Source organism: Rhinatrema bivittatum, chromosome 3 (genome assembly GCF_901001135.1).
Source record: "Rhinatrema bivittatum chromosome 3, aRhiBiv1.1, whole genome shotgun sequence".
NCBI classification, from domain to species: domain Eukaryota; kingdom Metazoa; phylum Chordata; class Amphibia; order Gymnophiona; family Rhinatrematidae; genus Rhinatrema; species Rhinatrema bivittatum.
In genome coordinates, this window is record NC_042617.1 from 136,255,392 (window position 1) to 136,283,041 (window position 27,650).

Sequence of the window (27,650 nt, forward strand, 5' to 3'; positions counted from 1 at the left end):
TGGTGACATTCTTTGTGAGTCAGTAATCTCCTGGCCCTTGTGGACTCTCAAGATGTTCTGCCATTATCTTATCATCTTACTGCAGAAAAATTCATCTAGTATTCAGCAAATACATGACATTGAACTAAGGAATCATGTGTTAATTGTTTGGCCAGAATTTTACTAGGTCTTTAGGGACTCATTCTTAATTTGCTTGACCTGAGAACTAAAAGAAATGGGTAGGGTTTGTGGTCTTCTGAATTGCAAAAAGCAATTTTTTATACTTTTCCAATGCTAATAAAATCTACTTTTATGTAAGGGCATAGGTTTTTGTCTCCTATAAAGAATATAAGTCTAAATGAGTATGTAAATTTGCAAAGAAACATGATGGCAGAATAAAAACATACAGCCTATTCTGCTTATTCACACCAACCAGTCAGCTTTATTATCCCTACCATTCCCTCAGAGATTCTCTGTGCTCATCTTATGTTGTCTTGAATTCAGATGCTGTTCTAGATTCTGCCACCTCCATGAGGAGGCAGTTCATGCATCTATCAAATTCTCTGTAAAAAAAAATATCTTCTTACATGATTCCTCAGTCTACCCCTTTTCACCCTTATCCTATAATCTCACATTCTAGAGCTTCCTCTCCATTGAAAGAGGCCTGACTCCTGTGCATGGAAACCTTGGAGGTATTTAAATGGTTCTATTATACTTCTCCTATCTTGCCTTTCCTCAGAAGTATGCATGTTTACATCTTTAAGTCTGACCCCATATGCTTTAGAATGAACACTCAGTGATCATTTTAGAAACCAGCCTCTGGATTGACTCTAACTGGTTTATATCCTTTTAAAGCTGGCAATCTCCAGAATTATAAACGGTATTCCAAATTAAGTCTCAACAGGGTCTTACACAGGTGCAATTTCACCTCTTTTTTTCTACTCATTGCTTTCCCTGTGCAGCCAAACGTTCTTCTGGCTTTTGCCATTACCTTATATAACTGTTTTGCCACTTTATGATCAGCAGATATGATCACACCCAGATCCCATTTTTCCTTCATGCTCATAAAAATGTAATTCCCTAGACTATACTGCTCTCAAACCCTAGATTCATCATTCAGAATGATGAGCTGCAAAAAAAAAAAAGGGGGTGGAGTGATAGTGAGCAGCCAGCCGCATCGCGGTGGTACAATTTTGCCCGCACATTCTCGCCCCCATAGCGCCACGGGAAAAGGAGTAGTTATTTCCCGTGGTGCTGCTGGTGGTTATGTGAAAAACATTATCACCCGGAGAGCTGACGGGAGATATCTGCACCCAAACCCCACCCACACTCCTCCCCTTGCCATAATTAGAATAATACCCCCACGATGCAGCCGGTACCACACGCGATACCAGCACATCGCAGAATAAAGAATGACCCTGTTAGTTTGTTTCCAGCCCAAATATAACTCTCATCTTATAGCATTAAATCTTAGCTATCAGACACTAGACCATTCCTCAAGCTTTGCTAGATCATTCCTCATGTTTTCCACACCTCTCTGGCTGTCTACCCAGTAGCAGATTTTGGTATTATCAACAAAAAGACAAACTTTTCTTGATAATCTTTCTGCAGTATTGCTTACAATAATGTTGAAAAGAACTGGTCCAAGGACAAATCTCTGTGGCACACCACTAATAACTCACCTTTCCTCAGAGTGAACACTATTTATCACCTTCCACTCAGCCAGTTTCTTACCCAGTCAGTCACTTTAGGGCTTATATCAAGAGTGCTCGATTTATTTATGTCACTTATGCAGAACCATGTCAAAGGCCTTACTGAAAACCAAGTAAACTACATCTAGCACTCTCCCCTGATCCAATTGTTTGGTTGTCCAAAGAAATAGATCAGATTCATCTGACATGACCTAGCTCTGGTGAAAAAATGCCTGAGATCTTCTAATTAATTGATTCCAGAAACTGCAGTCCTCTGTTTTAGCAGTGATGCCATTAAGATACTCACCACAGAGGTCAGACTGTTATGTTCAGTGGCTCGTGGGACAGCACTGCAAACTGCCTCACTCACCCCATGCCCCGTCCATACCATGCCAAACCACACACCTTTTTTGGAACTTTTCATTTGTGTACGCAGCAGGAGATACGCGCGTACTTGGGCAGCTTTTAAAATCCAGTCCGTGCGCACCAGCCCAACATAATTGTGTGTTTTCCTGGATTTTGCTCACGTTGGCCTTCTAAAATTTACCTTGAAGTGAATATTGAATACTGACTGGAGTTCATTGCAGTAATACCACCTATTGATTCATGTCTTGCAGAAGTAATTGATAGCAAATTCTAGGCTAATGATAAAGAAATTGTGGACAGTTTTCCTAAAACTTGTGGGAACCTTTGATTATTTCACCTCACTTTTTGTAGACTCTCTCAACACTAAGATTGGATTCAATGTGTCCTGTCTTTTTTTTAATAGTTGGGATTCTTTTTCTCCTTGAGCCTTCTGTTTATCTTCAGGAAAGGTAGATATATGGGAGCCTAAACCAAAACTATGATGCTATCAATGAAAAGTGCAGCAAAAAGGAAGTTGCAGATACAGAAAATTACACCATAGCATAAAAATGTTCCTAGTACCTCTGATTGTTCACACGCTGGGGTGGATTTTATAATTTAGCACGAACGCGTACTTTTGTTCGCGCACCAGGCGCGAACAAGAGTACGCGGGATTTCAATAGATACACGCGTAGCCGCGCGTATCCATTAAAATCCGGGATCGGCGCACTCAAGGCTGCCAATTTTGGGCAGCCTGCGCACGCTGAGCCGCACAGCCTGCCTCCGTTTCCTCCGAGGCCGCTCCGATTTCGGAGCGGCCTCGGAGGGAACTTTCTTTCGCCCTCCCCTCACCTTCCCCTCCCTTCCCCTACCTAACCCACCCCGCCCCCCCCCCCCCCCGGCCCTATCTAAACCCCCCACTACCTTTATCGCCAGATTTATGCCTGCCGGAGGCAGACGTAAATCTGCGCGCGCCAGCGGGCTGCTGGCACGCCATCACCCGACCCGGGGGCTGTTCCGGAGGGCGCAGCCACGCTCCCCGGAATGCCCCGGGCCGAAACCACGCCCGCAGTACCGCCCCCGAAACATCGTGTCACCCGCACCACGCCCCCGAAACGCCGCATCGGACCGCCACGCCCCCCGGCACGCCCCCCGGCACGCCTCTCCATGCAAGCCCCGGGACTTAGGCGCGTCCCGGGGCTTGCGTGCGCTGCCGAGCCTATGCAAAATAGGCTCGGCACGCGCAGGGGGGGTTTGGGGTATCCTACGCGCGTACCCCTTTGAAAATCTACCCCTCAGAGAACAATTACTAGTTATAGTTGGGCACTTTTGCAACTGAAGAAACAGCATAAAGTTAAAGCAAAAAGCATCCAGTCAGTACTTTTATTAGAATCAGAATTTGTAGTTGTTGTTGCTGTTGTGTCAATCTAGAAAATGTATGAATATGTACTAGATTATACTGTATATTTGCTGATGCGATGACCTAGCATATGTATGGATATGAACGAGAATATACTTTTGCTGTTGTGTTGACCTAGAATATGAAAGCTGACAAAGATGTGAATGCTGACAAAGAATTTTAAAGCTGATTTATAAACCTTTGTGATCTTCTTTTGGAACAATGGTATATAAAACACCTAAATAAATAAATAAATATAAATAAATAAACATATTTATTACCATTTCATCCCTTCATTTTTTATCCCCCATTTTCTCTCTTTGTATCACTGTTTCTAATTGAGGGGCTGATATACTAATCCTTGGTTTATTAGTGATTTTTGCACAATTTTTCTACAGATACAAATAAGCTCTGTAGAGAAATTGTATGCAAAATTTTCCTATAGGGCCCAGCAAAACAAAGAGTATGCTGAGACATTTTTGCATGCTAGTTTTCCAAAAATTTATAATGAGCTAGTTTTCATGTTTTTGAATAACAGCAGCTCATTATGAATTTAAAGAATCTTTTGTGCATGGCAGCCAGACTATGCAAGAAAGTTTACTACCGCGACAGGCCCAAAGTTGCACATATTTTCATAGAAGGGATGTATGGACGAAAAAATACACGAAATGTCAACATTTTGGCATTTTTGGCACATTTCCCTGTGTCGCATGTTTTTTGTGCAAATGCCTCTTCTGTAAAAATAATGTTGCACCTTAGTACATTGGCCTCAAAATGTGAAAAAGTAGCCAAGGCAGTGGAAATGCCTTTCTACCATATTATTAGATGAAAGGAGATGAAAGAGAAAAGGAAGAAGCTATCGTAGATTATAGAAAGGATTTTAACAATAGAAAATGCATGAAATTAGTGAAAATTAGAATAACAATATGATGGATTGTTGAGACAAAATAATACTTGTCATATTATAAACATGAGAAAAATAATAGTAAGACTGAAAGTGAAAAGGAGATTGTCTCAATAACATAATTTAAAAGATCTGGTATCAAATTATAACACCCTTCCCAGGAAGTGGGCCTCCAATTAGCATATAACACTTAAATATCAATTTTTCCAAAATTTCTGCTGTTGCTTCTGATGTAAAAGGGGATATTCGGCAACTATCCAGTGTGTTTTGGAGAGGCAAGAAGCCAATTGACTGAGCAAGAGAAAAACATATTTAGAACATACATGAGGCAAAGACATCATAAACAATCCATTAACAGCCTTCACCATCTCTTGCCCAGCTTGATCCACAAAAGGTTATTCACTCATGCCTTTACCTGCATTTTATTCACCTTACCAGAAGTCATTTACTCCTGCTCAATGCAAGAATAAGTCTGGGTGTTCACCCTTTCTGCTGCTTAGCTCCCAATACATTCTCTAGGAGGAAAACACATATTATTTTGCCTCCTTTGGAAAGTCATGGAACATAGGCCTTGCCAGCTTCTCTCCTTTTTTTTTTCCCTATCATATCCTATTGGAAGAGAACATGACAGAAGTGTCAAGGAAGAGATTTTCAATAGTTCTGTTTTAGAGTGGATTGATTCTTCTAGCTTTTAAACAGATAATACCATGATTGAAGATCTTCAGAGGGATAGCCGTGTTAGTCTGGTGTAGCAAAAATGACAAGAGGCACTTTAAAGTGCCAAAAAGCGGAATATAAAAAACTAAATAAATAAATAAAGAGGCTGGTGACTATAATGCTATTAACACTCTCTTTCCACATCCTGCCCTGCTGAATCCGGTACCCTCCCTCTCCTCCTCCACCACCCCAACACCCCCCCACCTCCGGCCCACATCTCCTTATATTTTACCCACCTCCTGTACTATATTTCATGCAGCTGACAAAGTGGATTCTGTCCTTAAAAGCTCATGCCTCAATAAATTGGTTAGTCTATAAGGTGCCACCTGCCTCTTGTCATTTTTAATGCCATGATTGCCACAGCACTAATCTATTTTAAAGTAGTTTTGCTAGACCCTAGCTATTGCACATGCATCACAACACATTTGGGTTCTTTGTACTGTTAAGTTTGGAAAGCTGAGCTGGGGGGTGTTGAAATGTCCCGCATCCCCTAGTATGTTTGTTCGCCTCTCTTGAAAAATTCAATAAAACGTTTAAACATAACCACATATACTTCCCAAACCTTCCCACCCAACATTGAAACCATCTTGTCACAATCGCTCTCAGTGCAGATGTGCATTTGTTTAAAATGAAATAGGAAATGAAACAACAATTCCTATTTCTTTTTATTACATTTTCAAAATAAAAGGATAAAAAAAAAAACCCAACAAGATTTTATTTTTTGTTTTGTTTTGAAAACAAGCAAAAAACACACCCCCCTCATTCCACCCTTCAAAAAATATCAGAGCCAGCTACCTCCCCAGCCCTGACTTACCCATCCATGGGGGGATCCTGATGACATAGCCACCAAGCCCCAGGCATGACACTGGGGCCCAGCCTGGAGATCGGGACCCATTACCAAGGCCGAGGCTCAAAGGCCAGGTCCATTTGCCAGGGCCTCAGCCTAGGCCAGGGCCAGGGCCAGGGCTAGGCTTGGAGGTTGGGTCCCAACACCGGGCCAAGGCATCGGCCCAGGCCCAGCCCGATGCTAGAGCCCAACCTAGAGGCAAGGTCCTGATGCCAAGGCGCAAACCTGAGGCCAGGTCCCAACACTGGAATCTCAGCAAAGGTACACACCTGATGGCAGGGCCTTGATTTCGACCCAGGCCTAGGCCCAGATGCCACAAACCAGACCTCAAGACATCCTCTTCTATTGACGTCTTCTTCACATAGGGGTAGATTTTAAAAGAAGCGCGATCAGCCTACTTTTGCTTGCGCATCAGACTCAAGCAAAAGTACGCTGGATTTTAGTGGATACGCGCGGAGCCGCGCGTATCCACTAAAATCCCTGGATCGGCGCGCGCAAGGCTATTGATTTTGTATATCCGGCGCGCGCCGAGCCGCGCTGCCTAACCCGTTCCCTCCAAGGCCGCTCCGAAATCGGAGCGGCCTTGGAGGGAACTTTCCTTTGCCCTCCCCTCACCTTCCCCTCCCTTCCCCTACCTAACCCACCCGCCCGGCCCTGTCTAAACCATCCCCTTACCTTTGTCGGGGGATTTACGCCTCCCGGAGGGAGACGTAAATCCCCGCGCGCCAGCGGGCCTGCTGCGCGCCGGGCCGCGACCTGGGGGCGGGTACGGAGGGCGCGGCCACGCCCCCGGACCGCCCCGGGCCGTAGCCACGCCCCCGTACCCGCCCCCAAAACGCTCCCGACACGCCCCCGAAACGCCGCGACGACCGGGCCCGCCCCCCCCGACACGCCCCCCTCCGAAAACCCCGGGACGTACGCGAGTCCCGGGGTCTGCGCGCGCCGGTAAGCCTATGTAAAATAGGCTTACCGGCGCGCAGGGCCCTGCTCGCGTAAATCCGGGCGGATTTACGTGAGCAGGGCTCTTAAAATCCGCCCCATAATGCTTCTACTTGGAAGACATCGCAGAGTGACATCTCTCTAGGTCTGAGCATGAGCCAAGGCCAAGGCCCCAGCCTCTGCATCAGGACATGGCCTCCAGGCTGGGCCCAAAGCCTCAGGTCACAACCTCTGGGCCAAGCCCTTACATTGGGCCTGGGCCTCAGCCGAGGCCCCAGTGATGGGATCCAACTTTCAGGTTGACCAGCATTGGGAATGGACCTGGGTCTGGGCCTAGGCTTCAGCCTCAGCATCAAGATCCAGCCTCCTGGTCAGGCCCTAGCATCAAGCTTTGACCTTGGCCTGGGCTTAGGCCTCAGCTGTCACATCTGGACACAGTCTCCAGGCCAGGCCCTGTCATCAGACCTAGGTCTAAGCAAAGCCCTGGAGTCCAGGCTAGGCCCTGTCATCAGACCTAGGTCTAGGCAAAGCCCTGGAGTCCAGGCTAGGCCCTGTCATCAGACCTAGGTCTAAGCAAAGCCCTGGAGTCCAGGCTAGGCCCTGTCATCAGACCTAGGTCTAAGCAAAGCCCTGGAGTCCAGGCTAGGCCCTGTCATCAGACCTAGGTCTAGGCAAAGCCCTGGAGTCCAGGCTAGGCCCTGTCATCAGACCTAGGTCTAGGCAAAGCCCTGGAGTCCAGGCTAGGCCCTGTCATCAGACCTAGGTCTAAGCAAAGCCCTGGAGTCCAGGCTAGGCCCTGTCATCAGACCTAGGTCTAAGCAAAGCCCTGGAGTCCAGGCTAGGCCCTGTCATCAGACCTAGGTCTAAGCAAAGCCCTGGAGTCCAGGCTAGGCCCTGTCATCAGACCTAGGTCTAGGCAAAGCCCTGGAGTCCAGGCTAGGCCCTGTCATCAGACCTAGGTCTAAGCAAAGCCCTGGAGTCCAGGCCAGGCCCTGTCATCAGACCTAGGTCTAGGCAAAGCCCTGGAGTCCAGGCTAGGCCCTGTCATCAGACCTAGGTCTAGGCAAAGCCCTGGAGTCCAGGCCAGGCCCTGTGTCAGGCCTGGGCCTAGGCCAAGACCTCAGCATCAGGACCTGGTCTCGGGCCATTCACATTGTCAGGGCACCCCATAGACAGTGTAAGTAGGGGCCAGGGAGGTTCCTGGCTCCACAATTTTGGGGGGATGGGAGAGATGGGGAGGTCCCAATGGGCTGTTTTTTTGTTGTTTTTTTTGCTTATTTGGTTTTCAGGCAGGTTTTTAATGTTAATTTTGTTTTTGCAGCGTACAGAATCAAAATAAATATTAAATAAAACTATACCCGGGGAGTGTAGGACAAAAATAAAGAAGAATGTTTTTTTCCTGCACATCCCTAACTCTCAGAAGTATAGCATATCTGAACCAGCCCTGTACACATTCAGTCACACTCCTGCACTCAACCTTATCATTCATGCACATGCACCAGTAAACCTGGGGGAAAAAAGCACAAAAGCACTAAAATTAACAAAGTAGAATATTTGTATTTTATAAACTAAATTAAAATGTGGCTGACCCAGTGGCTCACTGGTAGCGCTTCAAAAGCTCCCCAATTCAATCACCGAGATGAGTCTTCTGCTCCTTGGGTCATTGGGGAAAGGGTTGTGGTCATTGTTTAAGAATGACACCTGGAGGCTAGATTCAGAGCCCATCGTGTCAGAGTTCTAGAAGCAGCCCTGGTGCACAGCTCCTGGATCAGGACCATCACTGCAATGGCCAGACCGAGTATACTGGTGGAGATAGAAAGTGGGTGAAAAAATCTCCAGGAACTTACAAATGAAGGCTCATGACACCGGCTCCCGGCCCTGGTTCTGATTAAGCTGGAAGTGCAAAGGAGCAGAAGGAAACTCTGCTGGGTCAAAACAAAAGTTTTCTTCCTTCTTTCCTGAGGAAGAAGAAGGTTGCAGGGTCTCAGCACCTCTCGGAGTTTGGGCTTTGGACATGTTGAGCAATGAAATCCTACAGCTATCCTGTCTTGTCTTTGGCATGATACACCATGATCAAATATGGCAGTTGAAACGCACTCATACATATTTTTTGGATGTTTTTACTGCAAATGAAAATGTGACATTTATTTTCATTTATTTTTAGTCACTACCTCTATTATCCATTTGTAACAGCAACTTTCTTTTTATTGGTAGGGAGGGGACTGTGCTTACATATTTTGTATGTACTGATTCTTAGAAAATATGAACATTGCCTTGAAAATTAATATTCATAGATTTGTTGCATAAATATGATAATTAATGATGTAATTATCAAACTGCCTGCACTGGTGCAAATCCCACAAGGACTTTTTACCTGCAGGGTTTGCACCAATAATCAAAGCAAAACTATGCAAGTAGTTTTATAACTTTGCTTTGATTATTGCCCTCCAAAAGATTACCTGCAGAGATTTGTATCTGTTTCTCTGTGGGTAGTTGTAGAGCCCACCCTCTCCCTGCGCCCCAGGAATACAATTCAAGCAATTGTGGAATGTGGATAATTTTGCCCGCATTGAGAGTGGCCAATTTTCAAAGCCCCAATTTGCTTTAGCACCCACAGAAATGATTTTGAATATCGCCTTCTTACTGTTTATGTACATTTGAATATCATAAATATTGAATGCTAACATTAAACTGACTGGAAGATATAACCCTGCTGGCAAATTAGGAAAATGAATATCAGTTCAAACAAAGAGGCCACCGAACTAACATGACCAAATTTCGCACTATGGGGGTCATTTTCAAAGGAGTTACGCATGTAAATGTGACATACTATCGTAGCAATTTTCAAAAGCTATTTACTCGAGTAAAGTGCACTTACTTGAGTAAATCCTATGGACAATTCAATGGCATATATTGTAGCAATTTTGAAAAGCCCACTTACTTGAGTAAAGTGTATTTACTCGAGCAAAAACCAGTTTTGCTCGAGTAAATGCTTTTTAAAATCTACCCCACTATTTCTGATTTAGCATGTGCTATTTTACAGCTGCAGGACTTATATGCAAATAAGTCCAGTAGCAAACTAATGCATGTAATTTGTCCATGTAACATTTCACAAGAACTTAAGTAGTTCATTTTTTTGTGAAAATGGCTTTGCATTCGTAGGTAATAAGCTGCTTTACATAAATTTGCACTGCAGTTATTCATTAACTATGGATTTTAAATAAAATTTTGTACACACAAAGCTGAGGTAATTTTCAAAGGAGCTATGCGCATAAATGTAACATACTATTGTAGCAATTTTCAACAGCCATTTACTCGAGTAAAGTGAACTTACACGAGTAAATTCTATGGATAATTCAATGCCATACATTGCAGCAATTTTCAAAAGCCCACTTACTAAAGTGCATTTACAAGTGTAAAACACAGTTTTAAGCATGTAAATGCTTTTTAAAAGCAGGCTTTGTGTGAAAAACAGCTATTTGCAAAGCAAAGAGTTATATTTTGAGTAATAAAAAGGCAAATACAATGCTCCAGTTGCCCTTTCAGAGTACAAAGTGATCCCTCTGCAATTTTGCATTCTAGCATATCAGCCTCATAGACAGCATTACAATGATCATTTTAATTAAGTAAATACTTCATTTTAGAAAAGAAGGTATTCCTAAAGTTAGATTCTAATTTTATGGGTCCACTAGCTTTTTAGAAAGTTAATAGAGGTCTAGGGGATTAAACTATTACATTAGGTGTGAGCAGCTACATAATGACAATTGTTTTATTCTTGTGGTAACTTAGACATAGATGAATGCACCCTTTCTCGATATTGCCACCATAGATGTGTGAACACACCTGGATCCTATTACTGCCAGTGCAACCTTGGGTTTCAGCTAGCAGCAGACAACTACACATGCTTAGGTAAGCATTTCTCTTTGCATATGCTTCAGTCAGTTGATTTGGAAAGGGAATATAACTATTTCTAACTCATTCCTTCTTTTGACTGTGTGGACTTTTATCAATAGAGATCAAGAAAAGTCGAGGGGACAGAAATTGTTCAATCAGGTTATGAATGGAAGGTTATCAGTTTGATTTTTATTCCCTCCATGTACACTAAAACCACAAATAACAGTTTGAGATAGATGTGCAGGTGTTAGTCAACAATGTGTGAAATATAAAGGCATGATTTACTAAGCATTTGCCCCATAGACAGAAAAAGGATTTTGTAGTAGCACATATAGCAGTAATCTTGGTATACATTGTACATGCAGACTTTAGCAAGAATTTTCAAAGCAAACATACAAGCATAAGTTTCCTTTGAAAATCCTTGGATAATTAGCTGAGTACACACACAAATTACTTTTCTCCACACAGGGGCTGATGCAATACAGTGCGCTCAGCCAAGCTTACTGTATAACCCGCTCTCCGAGGCGGGTTAAATAGGCGCTAATCCACCCCTAATGCAATAGGGGGATTAGCGCCTATTTAACCCGCGTCAGATGCGGAGTGAATGCAATAGCGCTCATCACATGTAAATGCATGTGAATGAGGCTATTACTCATTCACTCTGCATGCAAAAAAAAAAGTGTGCTTCTCAGACGCACATTTTGCTCTCAGATATTAATGCCTGCCCGAAGTTCGGCGTCCGTTTTCATTACTGGCAGACGGCCGGTTATGAAAACCGATGCCACGTTTACCGGCGTCGGTCTTCATAACCGGCAGCCATGCCGGGGTCGCGTTAGCAAGGAGGCGCTAAGATCGCGCAAGCGACCATAGCACCTCCTTGCTAGCACGACCCCCTAATTTGGGTATTGCATGGCACCCCCCTTGCGGGCACCATACACGCGTTAGGAAAGCGGGCGCTGACTTTTCAGCACCCGCTTTCCGCGCTTTTTATTGCATCGGCCCCACAGGGTGTAACTTGTGCAGGGTAACGCGTATAGGGGTAGATTTTAAAAGAAGCGCGATCAGCCTACTTTTGCTTGCGCATCAGACTCAAGCAAAAGTACGCTGGATTTTAGTAGATACGCGCGGAGCCGCGCGTATCCACTAAAATCCTGGATCGGCGCGCGCAAGGCTATCGATTTTGTATAGCCTGCGCGCGCCGAGCCGCGCTGCCTCCCCCCGTTCCCTCCAAGGCCGCTCCGAAATCGGAGCGGCCTCGGAGGGAACTTTCCTTTGCCCTCCCCTCACCTTACCCTCCCTTCCCCTACCTAACCCACCCACCCGGCCCTGTCCACACCCCCCCCCCTTACCTTTGTCGGGGGATTTACGCCTCCCGGAGGGAGACGTAAATCCCCGCGCGCCAGCGGGCCTGCTGCGCGGCGGGCCGCGACCTGGGGGCAGGTACGGAGGGCGCGGCCACGCCCCCGGGCCGTAGCCACGCCCCGTACCCGCCCCCAAAACGCTGCCGACACGCCCCCGCAACGCCGCGCGCTCCGGCCCCGCCCCCCGACACGCCCCCTCCGAGAACCCCGGGACGTACGCGAGTCCCGGGGCTCTGCGCGCGCCGGGAGGCCTATGTAAAATAGGCTTCCCGGCGCGCAGGGCCCTGCTCGCTTAAATCCGCCCGGTTTTGGGCGGATTTACGCGAGCAGGGCTCTGAAAATCCGCCCCATACTTTTTAAAATAAAAAATGATGCACACACAGTAAGTCACAACTCTGCCCCTCTCTTTTCAGTGCATGTAAAAATATGTGTGAAACTGAGTTTTGTATGAACTTTTATGTGCACTGGTCCCTGGTTGATTGTCAAAGTGCCAATTTTATGCAAGTAAATTGCTTTGAAAATCAAGGCCAGCATGGGAAAAGCCTTTGGGGCGGATTTCAGAGCCCTGCTCGCGTAAATCCGCCCAAAACCGGGCGGATTTACGCGAGCAGGGCCCTGCGCGCCGGGAAGCCTATTTTACATAGGCCTCCCGGCGCGCACAGAGCCCCGGGACTCGCGTACGTCCCGGGGTTCTCGGAGGGGGGCGTGTCGGGGGGCGGGGCCGGAGCGCGCGGCGTTGCGGGGGCGTGTCGGCAGCGTTTTGGGGGCGGGTACGGGGCGTGGCTACGGCCCGGGGGCGTGGCCGCGCCCTCCGTACCCGCCCCCAGGTCGCGGCCCGGCGCGCAGCAGGCCCGCTGGCGCGCGGGGATTTACGTCTCCCTCCGGGAGGCGTAAATCCCCCGACAAAGGTAAGGGGGGGGTGTAGACAGGGCCGGGTGGGTGGGTTAGGTAGGGGAAGGGAGGGTAAGGTGAGGGGAGGGCAAAGGAAAGTTCCCTCCGAGGCCGCTCCGATTTCGGAGCGGCCTTGGAGGGAACGGGGGGAGGCAGCGCGGCTCGGCGCGCGCAGGCTATACAAAATCGATAGCCTTGCGCGCGCCGATCCAGGATTTTAGTGGATACGCGCGGCTCCGCGCGTATCTACTAAAATCCAGCGTACTTTTGCTTGAGTCTGATGCGCAAGCAAAAGTAGGCTGATCGCGCTTCTTTTAAAATCTACCCCTTAGTGAATCAGGCAGTAAATGTGCAAGTATTGAAGGCCTCAGGATAAGATGACGGGCTAATTTCAGGTTCATACCTTTCCAAAATGCTATATGCTTGATATTTATTGCCATTTCATTTTTCTATATTGTAATATCATGCAAAGAAAGATCTAGTATACAACACTATTCCCTCACAATGCTTTTTGTGTACTGTGGGCCTCATACAGGTCTTAACTGGTCTCCCAGACTCAAGTTTCAATAACAGTGGATCACCCATGTTAAAGTAATAAATGGCCTACTGTAGATAAATCCTAATCATTCTTTGCTGAGAGGTCTTATCAGTACTGTATGTGTATCTTCTATTAATAATTTATGGGGTTGGCATTTCAGGTCATGAAAAAAAGATGCTGGAATTTGCAGTTTAATTGCTGTACTCAAATTTTTTTTGGAAGGCTTCATCGCACATTAAAATAACTCTTGTGTCTGGAAAAGAATGTTCCAGTCTTTCTTCAAGGAATGCAAAGCAAAAAGAAATGTGAAACTCTTGCAGTAACTCTGGCATCTATAATGGTGTAATCAACTTAGCTACTGCACTGCAATACTCAGCAAGATGCTGAGCAGCTACAGTGCAGCATGTAATCACTACGAATGAGCAAAATAAAAAATCATGTATTGACTATAAAATCAATCAGAGTTAGAAAAAAATTCTGTTCAAAGTAATGTTTTAAGAATTTAAGAATTTATGGATTCAAGCTCAGAAAATGACTACCCTTACAGTTATGACTGTCAGCAAGATGCTGAAACAAGAGAGTGGTGGGACAGCAGGAGCAGACTGGGCAGCAGCAGCAAGACTAGCAACAACATAGCAGGACCCTGAGGGCAAAATGTGTGGGCATTGTTTTAGTGAGCATGAACACCCAAAGGTTAGGCCAGTGGTGTTATGTGGGTGGGGAAACCCTCAAAGATATATGTAACCATGAATTAAATCCTGTCATTCACATGGAAAGTTGGAAAAATGAGCAGAAGCAGATTTATCTTAATGAATACCCACCTTTCCATCAGCTTGGCCAGTCATGAACGATGTGGACTCACGATGTCCCCAGCACTGAGAATACCCATTCACTTAGCATGCTGGTTGATGGGCACAAAAGAAAATACTGGGTGACCTTGGCAAGGTCTTGCCATACTGTGGCCTTGTTTGCCCAGTATGCCAAGAGGTCTGAGCCTATGATCTCGATGGGCTCTGCAAGATACCATGTAATTAAAGTTTGGTAGGGACTTTCTTTGGAGGGTGAGGCAGTTTTCTGTTGCCAACTGCTAAATTTATGGCTTGTATCAGGAGGGCTTGTCCTGCATTGACATGAGGAGAAGATAGGTGGTGGATAAAGGCGGGGCGAGGATGTAGTAATTAACAAATGCTTCTGATGCAGAAAGTACTGCAAGGGAGCCCACTCTTTCCTCCACTTCATCTCCACTGCTCCTCTGGCTCTTGCGCTTTCACTCCTACATCCTGGCCACCAGCTTCTCTTTCCAGTAAGTCAGAGCATTGGATTGGAGGGTGATATTCCCTATTAGCCATGGGCCACACAAAGTGGTCAGCATGAAAGAACCTTGCTAGGTGAGAGGCTTGAGCCACATTTGCAGTTACAATTGCAAGATAAAAAAAGTACTGCAGGAGCACAACACCTCTTGTCATTCCCTGCTCCTGCTGGAAATCATCTAACTTCTTCTCCAGAAGGTAGACTACAGGGATGACTTCAGTCAGAATGTCTGTGGCTGAACTCTGGGCCTCTGTGGCATCCTTGAAGGGCTTCAGGGCATGCACCACCCTTGTTGTGTAACTAATCCTGATGTCCCAGGAGGCAATTCAAACATTTGTTAGCATCCACAGACAACACTGTTGTTCAACTAACCTTTGTATCATGAGGTAGATGGGATTTCACCTGATACCTACATCCTGAAAAAGGTGATTCAAAGGAGACCTGACTGCTTCCAGTTTCTGCTGTAGCTATTACTCATTCTTCATGCTCCAATTAAAACGCCCAGCTATATTTCTGCACATATCTATCAGAACCCTTAGTACAAAACTATCGCCCCTAGCTCAAGGGTGTCCATTATTGCCAAGTACAGCATTGCACCCCCTGGAAGCCCCCATCAACCATTGCCATAATCCTGTTTTTGCCACTGTCTGTAATAAATAAACCCAGGAATATTCCTGTCTCTCTGGTCTAGACAACCCTCTACCATCCCTTGATCACATGCTAGACATGGGCAAAGGTTTGGCTGTTATCCATTACCTGGCTGTGCAGCACAGCCTGCCTGTACCCTGCTGGATTTACCCCTTTAAGCCTACTGCATATCCCTGCCTCATATAGTTACAACTCATGGGCCATCAGAGAGAGAGATAGGCAAGCACAATGTTCTAGTTGCTCCAGATTTCGATTGTAAAATGGATGCCACTTTTCTCTGCCTTGGCCAGCTGTGTCTGCATCTGGGCACGGCACTGAGAGTACTGGGTGGCGATAACATGCCTACTAAAAGTTATCCTGGAGCACACTTTTTAATTTAGGGCTAATAGGTAAAACAGTTGCTTAAATCCCACCTGCAAGGGCTGTTCATCCAGGACAATAATGTCCCCTTTGTATCATATTACCACTTTCAATGCTGCCTGCCTCTTGCTTTGGAATGGTAATGTGGAACACTGCCACATCGGTTCCAAGGTGGCTTGTCACTGAGGTGGAGGTAGGGGTTGCTAGCCTATATATCACTTGGGGAAGGACCCGAAGGGATCAGCTTGGGAACAGACTTCCCCTTTCTGGTGGCTTTCCTACTGCTTGTATGGAGAATGTGATCTCTAGACTAGTACCAACTTCCCCTGAAACCAACCATAATGCGTGTTGGTTTTATAAATGATATTGCTTAGCACTGTTCTAAAAATGGCCCAGTATCTTTCCTTTACTGATGACCTAATAGTGAAGGCATTTAGCAAAACACTGCTCCTCCGTAGCACTAAAATGCCTCCTCACCTCTGATTTCTTGCAGTATACCCTTTACAGATCACTGAGTACTGCTGCTAGGGCTGAGGGTGAGAGAGAAGGCAAAACGGCCAGGAGCATCTCTCATGCTTTCAACTACCTGCTGTTGCTGGCGGCTGCTTTTGGCCCAGTAATATGAATTATTAAATCTCTGGCTATGCTAGCTGCCTGCAGCTGCTAATCAGATGATATGCTAGTAACCAGGTTATCCAAACTCTCCAAAGTTACACTTTCAACTCCTCTTCCTCTATTATTTCAAATTCCAAACATGATTTATCTGTATCACAAGATTTTTAAAATATCTGATGTATAAACATTTATCAGAATGAAAAAGGGAGCTTTGTGCTGGCATCTCTTATAACCTAGGGCCTCATCGCTGCTGGTGCCATCCTCCACTGAGTCTGTCTCCATCTGCCCCTGCACCATACCAACAGTGCAAGTGGAAGCAGTTGGCTGATCTTCCTGCTTCTGACTCATCCCTGCACCTCTATCTGGTTTGTTCTTTAAAAAAAAAAAAAAAAAAAAATCACATTTTATTGGCCGGGGGAACTACTACTGGTAATCCTGTGGCTATCACCACCACTTGCATTAGTACTACCCACAGCTCTCACTGGCACAACTTTCTGTTGAATAGGCTTCTGTTTTTGCCTACTCACAGGTCTTATTTAATTCTTGGATTTTTTTTAAAAAGTGATCACCAGTGTAGGGGGTTTATAGTGTTAAAATTTGCAAACTAGAGTGAGTGAACACAGACACACATACAATCATTACTGTCAGAAACAGTAGTGCCCTGCTGACTATCAGGCCGATACAGTAAAAAATGCGGGAGAGCAGGCGCTCCGTATTGAGCGCCTGCTCTCCCGATGAGCACCCAGGCACCTCTCCTGGGCACGCGAATCTGTATTTAAATGAGACGGTGTGCTAATAAGGAGGCACTAGGGACAATAGCGCATCCCTAGCACCTCCTTATTAGCGGTAGAGGTGACTGTCAGTGGGTTCAACGACCAACAATCTATTTTACCGACGTCAGTTTTCAAACCTGCTGACAGCCATGGGTTAGGAAAACAGACGCCAGTAAAATTAAGCACCCGTTTTGCTAACCACTGACTAGCGGGCAGATATTTTTTTTTTACTTATTTTGATTTTTTACTTGTTTTGGTTTTTTTTATTTTGGTACTTCAGACTTAATATCGTTAGGATATTAAGTCGTAAGGTGTACAGAAAGTACGGCATCCTCCGTGGCATCAGCCATGCCCCTACGCACGTGCGTGCGGACCGCCCAGTCTCTTGTAGGGCCAGGGGCGGGTCCTAGCTCCGCAGCGCGTCCTGATTGAACATACTACTTAAGGAAGTTCCTACCTGCACTTCCTTGCCTTGGCAATCAGGTCGGCACTGTATGTGTACTAGTTTGCCTCCTCGTTCAGTCTTGTTCCAGCCTTGTTCCAGCCTTGTTCCAGCATCCTTCTGTTCCAGCGTCTGTCTGTCCCTGTCTCCCCAGGTAGTACCTTCAGACTGACTCTCTGGTACTGACCTCTGCCCGCTTCATTGACCATTCTGATCGCTGCCTGGATTCTGACCTTTGCCTACCTCGTGACCTCGTCTGACCTCTGGAACCTGAACCCTGCTTCGTTGACTACTCTCGGACTCATTCCTGGTATCTGACTCCTGCTTTGGCTGACTTCCCTCGGACTGATCCTCGGAACCTGACCCCGGCTGCCATTGACCACGTCTCCTTGATTCTGACTCTGTCCCTTGCCTTGTCATCGCCTATGCTGTATTGGCCTTCTCTGATACTCCCGGCCTACAGTCTAGTGACTGACTGCGCTCCCTTGCTACTGGTGGGCACACCTCTATACTTCCTCTCTGGGAGACCCTGCAAGGCGCACCTAAGTCCAAGCGGCCCGGGTCCCCAAGGGCTCCACCCGGGAAGACCGCGGGCTTCCAGTGGTGAAGCTCCTTCTAGCCTCTGTCTCTTCCTGTGCTCCGCCCCCCTGGGGGGAGGTGCTCCCTGGGCCCGACCAGGGAGCCGTCCTACACTGCTCCAGGACAAGTGTCCACCTCCAAGCGCAACAACATAACCAGTGCACAATTCATTAAGGATATGCAACCAAAAGATTTTAAATTTTTTTTCCTGTTTTTGTCAGTTTTTTAATTGTTTCTCTTTAGTGCACATTAATTTCCATTTAATGCACACTATTTTGATTTATGGCCGAATTTTAAAATGTGTGAGTGCGTAAAATCCGGCAGATACACATGTGGCTGGGCTATGCGCGCGCCGAGTGCATTTTAGAAATGGCCCGGCCACGCACAAATTGGCCAGTACGTGCAGGAGTGCCAACAGATTGAAATGGTGCAGGCTGGAGGCGAGGTCTGAGTAAGGAGGGGCAGGGATGGGGCCAGTGGGACAGCGGCCATTAGGCCCTGTCCCGGGGTAGCATGTGCCGGCTCATGGAAAAAGGTAGGGAAAGGGATTTTAGGGGTCAGGGAGGAGAGGAGAGGAGAGGGGAAAAGGGAGGCAGAGTAGGAAGGGGTATAGGGAAATTCCAGGAACTGTGCACACATGCACGCCCGCGTGGTTCTTTTAAAATCAACCACTTAGTGTATACTATTTCAATTTTAAGGTGAATTTTCAAACGTTACACATGTACAAATGCACAGTTATGCATGTAAAATAGCATTTATGTGAGTATATGCTATTTTAGAAACCTCAACATACATGCATAAATCAGGGTCTAAAAGCAAATTTGCATGTGTAAAAAAGAGGTGGGCCAGGTGCATTCTGGAACGGGGTCAGCAATTAAGTGAATAAGTTGCTATTTTATAAGCAATTTATGCATGTAAATTTGACGCTTACTTACATATATTTACTCCTGTTCAATATATGGGTGATTGTAAATGCCTTAAAAGTGAAATATTGTCTGGGTGGGGGGCTCTGGGTGAAATGGGAGGACTTCAGGCTGAAGAGCCAGGAGGATCTTGATGACCTGCAATTGGATTGGGCAAACTGATAGACTAATTGGTAAAAATGGTAATTTCATTGCCATGAATTTGCTAGAAAATTGTTGCTTTAGTGGATCCTTGGGCCGAGGTGGGATTGGCGCAACCTGCAGGGAGGAGGCCTGCAGGTTCCTACCATTGGTAGGCAGATCCGGATGAAGCAGAGACCTTATTGCAGCTTTGCTTATACCAGCCCTCGTTCCCCTCGGGTTGAGCCTTTGGGTGCCGGGACCGGCAGGTGGGAGTCTCTGCTGATGGCAGAGGTGGTCTTTCTTGGATCAAAGCAGAGAGTTGGATGGTCCAAGGTCCAAATACTGGTCAAGGCAGGTGGGAGTCAGGCATATCTGGTAATCGGCAGTAGTCAGTGGCAGGCTGCAGTCAGGGGACACTGAGATGAGACTGAGGTCAAACCAGGTATCCATCCAAAAGGGAATTAGGAACAGATAGGCAGGGCAGGTGGGTAAAGAGAAGCATAAGCAGGCAAGGAAAACAGAAGACAAGGCTGGAACTGAAGACAAGGCTGGAACTGAAGTCAAGATGCTGAAGTAACACGGTCTACTGCTAGAGTAGTAGAACCTGTTGCTGAGGCGAAAGGCAGGAGCAGTTGAGCTATTTTATAGGGCTTTAATGGTGACATCATCATCCGGTACCATGGGGCCTTTCTTGCTACTGGCCCTTTAAATCAAGGGAGATTGAGCACTCGCACACCTAGGAAGAAGTGCATCAGCTGGAACAGGTGGCGTTGGGCTGCATGGGGAATCGGTGGCATCAGACTGCACGCAGAGTCGGCAGGGCTGGGCTGCTTGAGGGGCTGGTGGGGCCTTGCAACATTGGAGTGTGGCAGACCATCGTGTAGAGCTTGGGCAAAGCGTTGGGAGCAGGCAGGATGGGCCCGGCCAAGGGGTGAGTGTAACAGTCTTCAGGAGTAGCCCGTGGACCGCCAAACAAAACAAAAATCTTCCAACTTACGCATTAAAAGCCAACCTACAGAGAGTAAATGTGTCTTATTTACGCATTTTAAATCAACTCATGTATCACTTTAAAATAAATCAACAATAACTCACGTGAAACTCAATTATGGTAAGTTAAAGTACAGTGGCAGAATACAAATATGACAGAACAGAATGCCAGAAGTACTGTGCAATTATAGAAAAGATGCTTATAATGTTATTGACCAGTCATAATAGGCTTCATCTTGTAAGCAGCATTGCTGGATGGTAAGCCTTATTTTTAATCATCGGTCAAAGTCCCAAGTCATAAATCAATTTTTTTTATATTTTCATTTGCTGTGTATATGGTTCATGCAATTCATGTAATTCAAATAACTTAGGGGGTCATTTATCAAAATGCGGTAAATACCGCATGCGTTAGCAAAAGGGGTGTAGTTTATGCTAATGTGGTGTTTATCGCATTTTGCGAAACTTACCTGTGCGAACAGCTAAGTTACTGCAAACCAGATCCATAACAGAATACCAAGGACATGGACCCGGTCGAGGCCTCTGATCTGCAAGCCTGTCCAGGTCTCACCCAAAGGATGTTGGAGCAACAGCGGATATTGGAGTCCTTGGCATTTTCCATCGTTCAGCTCCATGCTTGCCTGGATGCAGTGGTCGCGGCTCAAACCAGTCCTCCACCAACACCGACAGCATCTGTAATACCGACATACCCCCGTCCGGTAATTCCTCTACCGGCACCGCAATGTTACTCCGGCGAACCTCGTTTGTGTCTGGGGTTTCTCGACCAATGCAACATGCACTTCCGTCTTCAAGCTAATCTCTTTCCAGATGATTTGACGAAGACGACTTACATCTTGTCCCTGTTAGAAGGCAAGGCATTGGCATGGGCCTCTCCACTGTGGCATCGTTCAGATCCAGTTCTACAGGATTTTCCTCATTTTTGGAGTTATTCAAAACTGTTTTTGAGGAACCCGGTAAAGAGGCAGCCGCGGGGGTTGATCTGCTTCATATCCATCAAGGAGGACGTACGCTCACTGACTATACGATTGAATTCAGAACTTTAGCCTCTGAACTTCATTGAGAGGAACGCGTTCTTCGGACCATCTTTCTTGAAGGACTATCCACTAAAATTAAGGACAAGCTGGCAGTTCAGGAACTCCCTTCTTTATTGAACGCCCTCATTGAACTGGCAACTAAGATTAACCACCATCTGCAAGAAAGGGTTCATGAGACTCTGGATTTGAGCGGGCATAGGACAGCCCCTTGTTCTCCACATGCTTCTTCTTCTCCAGTTCCCCATACTTCATCCTTCTCTGAAGGAACTACGGAAGAACCTAGGCAGTTAGGACGTGGTCCTCCCTCCCCAGAAGAGCGACAAAGGCGTCGCAAGGCCGGCCTTTGCCGATATTGTGGAAGTTCGAGTCATTTCATTGCTGGCTGTCCTTTACGTCCCAGGAAATTACAAAGCTTAGGGACCTCCGGGGGAATAACCCTAGGCATCACTTCACCAGCCCCTCCACTTTCATTGCCAGTTACCTTTTGCCTCGGAGGTCAGAAATTCACCATGCTGGCTCTAGTAGATTCTGGAGCTGGAGGAAATTTCATCTTGCAAGATATTGTGAAACAATTGCTTATTCCTATTCGTCCATGCCCAAGACCACTGACTATCTCTTCTATCCACGGAGACCCCTTACCAGGAAGAATTACACACCAAACGGTTCCCCTGGATTGCTTCATTGCACCTAACCACACAGAACAAATCTCTCTATATGTCATCCAGAAAGCTATCCACCCAGTCGTTCTCAGTATTCCCTGGCTGCAACGCCATAACCCACAATTCGACTGGACATCTTTGAAATTAACTCATTGGGGTGCCACATGCCACGAAACCTGCCTTAAAGGAACAACCTCTTCCTGTAGCTGTTTGTGCACCTCTATCCTGGAGGGATTGCCAGCTCACTACAATCAGTGGGGTAGATTTTAAAAAATGGCGCCCTCACGTATTTTTGTAGGCGCATCAGGCGCAAACAAAAGTACACTGGATTTTAGTAGATATGCGCGGAGCTGCGTGTATCTGCTAAAATCCTGGATCGGCGCGCACAAGGCTACTGATTTCGTGTAGCCGGCGCGCGCCGAGCCGCGCAGCCTACCTCCGTTCCCTCCGAGGCCGCTCCGAAATCGGAGCGGCCTCGGAGGAAATTCGCTAACGCCCTCCCCTCACCTTCCCCTCCCTTCCTCTACCTAACCCACCCCCCCGGCCCTGTCTAAACCCCCCCCCCTACCTTTGTTGGGGGATTTACGCCTCCCAGGGGGAGAAGTAAATCCCCGCACACCAGCAGGGATTTACTTCTCCCTCTGGGAGGCGTAAATTCCAGGCGCGCCAGCGGGCCGCTGGCGTGCCTGGATGCAACACGGGGGCGGTTCCGGAGGGCGCGGCCACGCCCCGGACCGCCCCGGGCCGAAACCACGCCCCCGGCCCGCCCCCGAAACGCCGCCAACACGCCCCGAAAACGCCGCGCCAACCGGCCCCGCCCCCGACACGCCCCCCTCGACAAACCCCGGGACTTACGCGAGTCCCGGGGCTCTGCGCACGCCGGCAGGCCTATGTAAAATAGGCGCACCGGCGCGCAGGCCCTGCTCGCGTAAATCCGGGCAGATTTACGCGAGCAGGGCTCTTAAAATCCGTCCCAGTTTGCGGATGTATTTTCCAAGAAAGTCACGGACATTTTGCCTCCGCATCGAGAATTTGACTGTGCCATTAATTTAGTCCCTGGAACCACTCCACCTTGCGGAAGAGTTTATCCCTTATCCATCCCAGAGATGCAGGCTATGGTTGAGTATATTCAGGACAATCTCAAGAAAGGATTTATCAGACAATCAAAATCCCCAGCCGGGGCTGATTTTTTCTTTGTTGGGAAAAAGGACGGGACTTTGCGACCTACTATCGATTTTCGGGGGCTTAATGCTATTACTATCAAGGACCGCTATCCATTGCCATTAATAGTCAAACTCTTTGACCGCTTACAGGGAGCCAGGGTGTTCTCAAAATTTGCCTATGAGATGCATACAATTTGATTAGGATACGAGAGGGCGATGAGTGGAAGACGGCTTTTAACACCAGGGACGGCCATTATGAATACCTTGTCATGCCGTTCGGTCTAACTAATGCTCCTGCAGTCTTCCACCACTTTATAATGAAATATTTCGAGACTTGCTCTATGTATGCGTGATAATCTACTTGGACGACATATTAATTTTCTCTCGGGATTTACATATGCATCGACAACATGTGTTACAAGTTTTGCAACGTTTAAGAGAGAATAGACTCTTTGCCAAGGTTGAACAATGCGTCTTCGAAAAAGAATCTCTGACCTTCTTGGGGTACATTATTTCTAATCTGGGCTTTCAAATGGATCCTTCCAAGTTAAAATGCATCCAAGAATGGCCACAGCCTACTGGGTTATATGCACTCCAATGCTTCCTGGGGTTTGTCAACTACTATCGTAGTTTTATCCGGAACTTTTCCAAACTGGCTGCGCCCCTCCCTGCTTTAACTCGTAAGGGGGCGGACATCAAGGCATGGTCTGTGAAAGCTGAAGAAGCTTTCCAGGACCTCAAGAAGTCCTTCCTGCAGAAAACTTGCCTTCGGCATCCGGATCCTAGACGTCCATTTACGGTAGAAGTAGACGCCTCCGCTGTTGGAGTAGGAGCTGTGCTCAGCCAAAATGATGCATCTGGAACATCTCACCCATGCTCCTACTTTTCTAGGAAATTCTCTCCAGCTGAACATAACTACTCAATTGGGGACAAAGAGCTCCTAGCCATTAAGCTTGCGCTAGAAGAATGGCGTCAATGGCTTGAGGGAGCACAACATCGTATAACCATTTTTACGGACCATAAGAACCTAATATATCTTCAAGAAGCCCAATGTCTTAACCAGCGCCAAGCTCGATGGGCGCTCTTCTTCTCACATTTTAATTTCAAGCTCTGCTATCGACCTGCTAGTAAGAACATTAAAGCAGATGCCCTGTCCCATTCTTCCTCTGCAGAAGACTCGGAAGAGCCCATTCAACATATCATTGAACCAGCTCATATCATCCTCTCTGCTACCTTTACAGTACCACCTGGGAAAACGGTGGTGCCAAAGAGGCTCCGTAGCAAGGTGCTAGCCTGGGCACATGACTCCCAGTTGGCTGGACATCCAGGATGTGACCGGACTCTGAATCTTCTTCGGCAATATTATTGGTGGCCTGAGATGTGCAAGGATGTTCGAGCGTATGTTGACTCTTGCACAAGTTGCGCCCAACATTAAATTCCTACAGGGAAAACTTGGGTATCTTACAAACACTTCCTACGCCCACGAAGCCATGGACTCACATTTCCACAGATTTCATCGTGGATCTTCCACCCTCTGAGGGCAATACTGTAATATGGGTCGTTGTGGACCGATTCTCCAAAATGGCCCATTTCACCCTGCTACCCTCCCTCCCGTCTGCTCCCCACCTGGCCCAACTATTCATGTCTCATATTTTCCACCTCCATGGCCTGCCACAGCACATTGCATCTGATCGTGGTCCTCAATTCATGGTCCGATATTGATCCAATCTCTGCAAGAAGTTTCGTATTTTTCTGGACTTTATCACGGCGATCCATCCACAAGCCAACGGTCAAGCAGAGCCGCAGGCACTGTTTGTGAGGTTCTCGATGTCCGGAGATGTGGCAGAAAGTGGGAATATCTCCTAGCTTGGGAGGGATTTGGGCCTGAGGAGAATTCCTGGGAACCTGCTAAGAATATTCTGGATAAGAACCTTTTACACAATTTTCATCTGGATCACCCAGGAAAACCCAAGCCTTCTAGGGGGAGGCCTAAAGCAGGGGGGTACTGTTACAGCCGCCAGCCGCAGTGGTCCGCGACCGGGACCAGCCACTCACCCGCGGTGTCGGGCCCTTCCTGGGACGGCTGCTGGAGCCGGCAGCCGTCGCTGAGATTTTCTTCGCAGCGCGCTGAATCCAAGATGGCCGCCGTTCAGCTGACTCCGCCCCCGTTGGTCCTCCTAGAGCCACGCGCGCGGCTGCTGATGTGATTTAAAGGGGCCATGACAGGAAATGATCATGGCTCCTCTTCAGGACTTCTTCCTGGTGCTCTATATTTAAGGCAAGCTCTGCTCCTCAGACCTTGCCTTGGTATCTTGGCCTTTGGTCCTGTGCCTTGAGTTCTTGGTCCGCAGCCTGCTTGTCTGATTCCTGTTCATCTTGGTCCTTTTTCCTGGTTTTCCCCTCGTTGGATGGATTTCTTCTGGCTTCGACTCCTGGACCGGCTTCCGACCATTCTCTGGCTTCGACCCCTGGACCGGTTTCCGACCATCCTCTGGCTTCAACCCCTGGACCAGCTTCCGACCATTCTCTGGCTTTGACCCCTGGACCGGCTTCCAACAGGTCTTCTGGCCTAGTCCCTCAGACCAACTTCAGACTTTTCTCCGAAGAGCTACACTTGAATCAACTTCGACCTGCTGGAAGCGCCAGCCATCTGGACTACACGACCTGCAGGAGGCACCTGCATCCAGATCTTCTTTGGTCTCCAGGGAGTCTCCTAAATCCCAGCAGCCGGTTCCTACGGGCTCCTCCTGAGGGAATCACAAGCTTCCAGGGTGAAGTCTTCATTTCCACGTCTACATCACCAGGCCTCACCTTCCGACGGTAGGGACCTACAGAGTTTACTCTCCTAGGTAGCGCTGACTCTACCTCGGACCAAGGGTTCAATGCCAGATCCGTAACACATCCCTAGTGTGTGATACTCTAACAAATTGCCATTGTCCAAACAAACTACTTATTAAAAATATAAAAAGTATCATGTCATAAGATTTCTTTCTACAATGATGTGACTTTTTATTTTTTCACTAATCACCCATCAAAAAAATAACAGTACAGTGTCATGGCACTATGTCAGGCTATTTATAATGTATGAATATAAATATTCTGTGCTGATGTAAATTAATACATGTAATATTTTGTTGCAGATTTAGACGAGTGTACAACTAACAGTCCTTGTGCACAGCAATGTTACAACGTACTTGGTTCATTCCGCTGTCAGTGCAATCAAGGATATGAGCTAAGCAGAGACAGGATCAACTGTGAAGGTAAATTATTCCTTGCCAGAAACGGATGGGCACATACATTTAAAACTAAGTTGACAGGCATATTGAAGACTACTTATTCTGATATTGCATACTTTGTGATAAATTTAAACTAGTGGTCCTGTTTTATCAAGTGCTTTTTCCATAAGTACAGAATGGGAAAATAAATCTCATAAATCATGACCTGTGTTTCAGTATTCTTGGTCTAACAAAGATGTCATTGCTACAGGAGCTGTATTTCAGCCCAGTTTAAGAACTTCTGCTTTAAGGCTATTTACTTTTTAAAATGCAGTTTATCACAGGGGAAATGGGACAGTCAAGGCTGATCAACACTATTTTGAAAATGGAGTTGCCAGCACCATACATCTAAGGGGCATGCAGCTCCTCTGCTAGATCACCAGGGTTTAAAGTGAGTGAGCTAGGATACCAGGGGAAAGGGGCTGTAGTGGGGGTGGGGAAGCCAGAGCAGGCACAGGAGAATCAGATACTTTTTAACTAAACAAGGGGAGGAGCTTGAGGTTGGTGGGAAGGACTATCAATGGCTCACTTACAATTCAGTATTTACATTTTGGCTGCGTAATCCTGTTGCAGGAGAACTGGGAGAGGGGCTCTCAAAATACCACCATAGGTTTTATACTTTGCCAGAGGGGGGTTGTCTAGAGCCAAATAGCCACTTTAAGGCCTGAGCCCAGGTAGAATCAGGACATATGTTAAAGTCCTGATGCGCCCAGGGAAAGTTCGGTTAGCTATACCTCTTGAGGTATAACTAACTTTCAATCAAATAATGCAGCTTCTGAATTTTAAAGCAAGCCACGTTATTTGATTTGCAGAATTATTTTCTTGCATCGAGTTGATTTGCATGAAAATTAACTCATGTTAATACCTGCATTGTGCTGGATTTTCAGGGGGAAGATAACATGCAATATCTGAAATATCACATGTCATCCGAGTGTTAACACATTTACCACATGGTAACCCCTATTTACCATGTGTTAAAGGCTCAAAATAGTAAATGACCTCTATGCTGTCTGTGGTGAGCACTGGTGAAAGTTTGTGTGCTGTTAGCCTTGTTCCATTATCCTGCTCCTCTAGAACTAGCAGTAACATTCCACTGCTGTGATTGATAGTTTGCAAGGAACACTTAATTTCGCATTGATTCTGTTGGGCCCTGTGGGCAAAGAAAACAGATATTTAATTCTAATTTGCTTCTTCCATGTGACTCTGAGCTACAGACTAGCTGTGTACCCTTTTGT

The 27,650-nt window shown here is 46.8% G+C and overlaps 1 protein-coding gene across 1 annotated transcript in view; it reads left to right on the forward strand.

Moving 5' to 3' along the window:
- EFEMP1 (EGF containing fibulin extracellular matrix protein 1) overlaps positions 1-27,650 on the forward strand; it is a 272,874-nt gene that overhangs the window by 107,959 nt on the left and 137,265 nt on the right. Inside the window, exons 6-7 of the mRNA XM_029593741.1 lie at positions 10,611-10,730; positions 26,281-26,400. Of these exons, the coding sequence (XP_029449601.1) occupies positions 10,611-10,730; positions 26,281-26,400 (240 nt within the window). The remainder of the gene's footprint in view (positions 1-10,610; positions 10,731-26,280; positions 26,401-27,650) is intronic.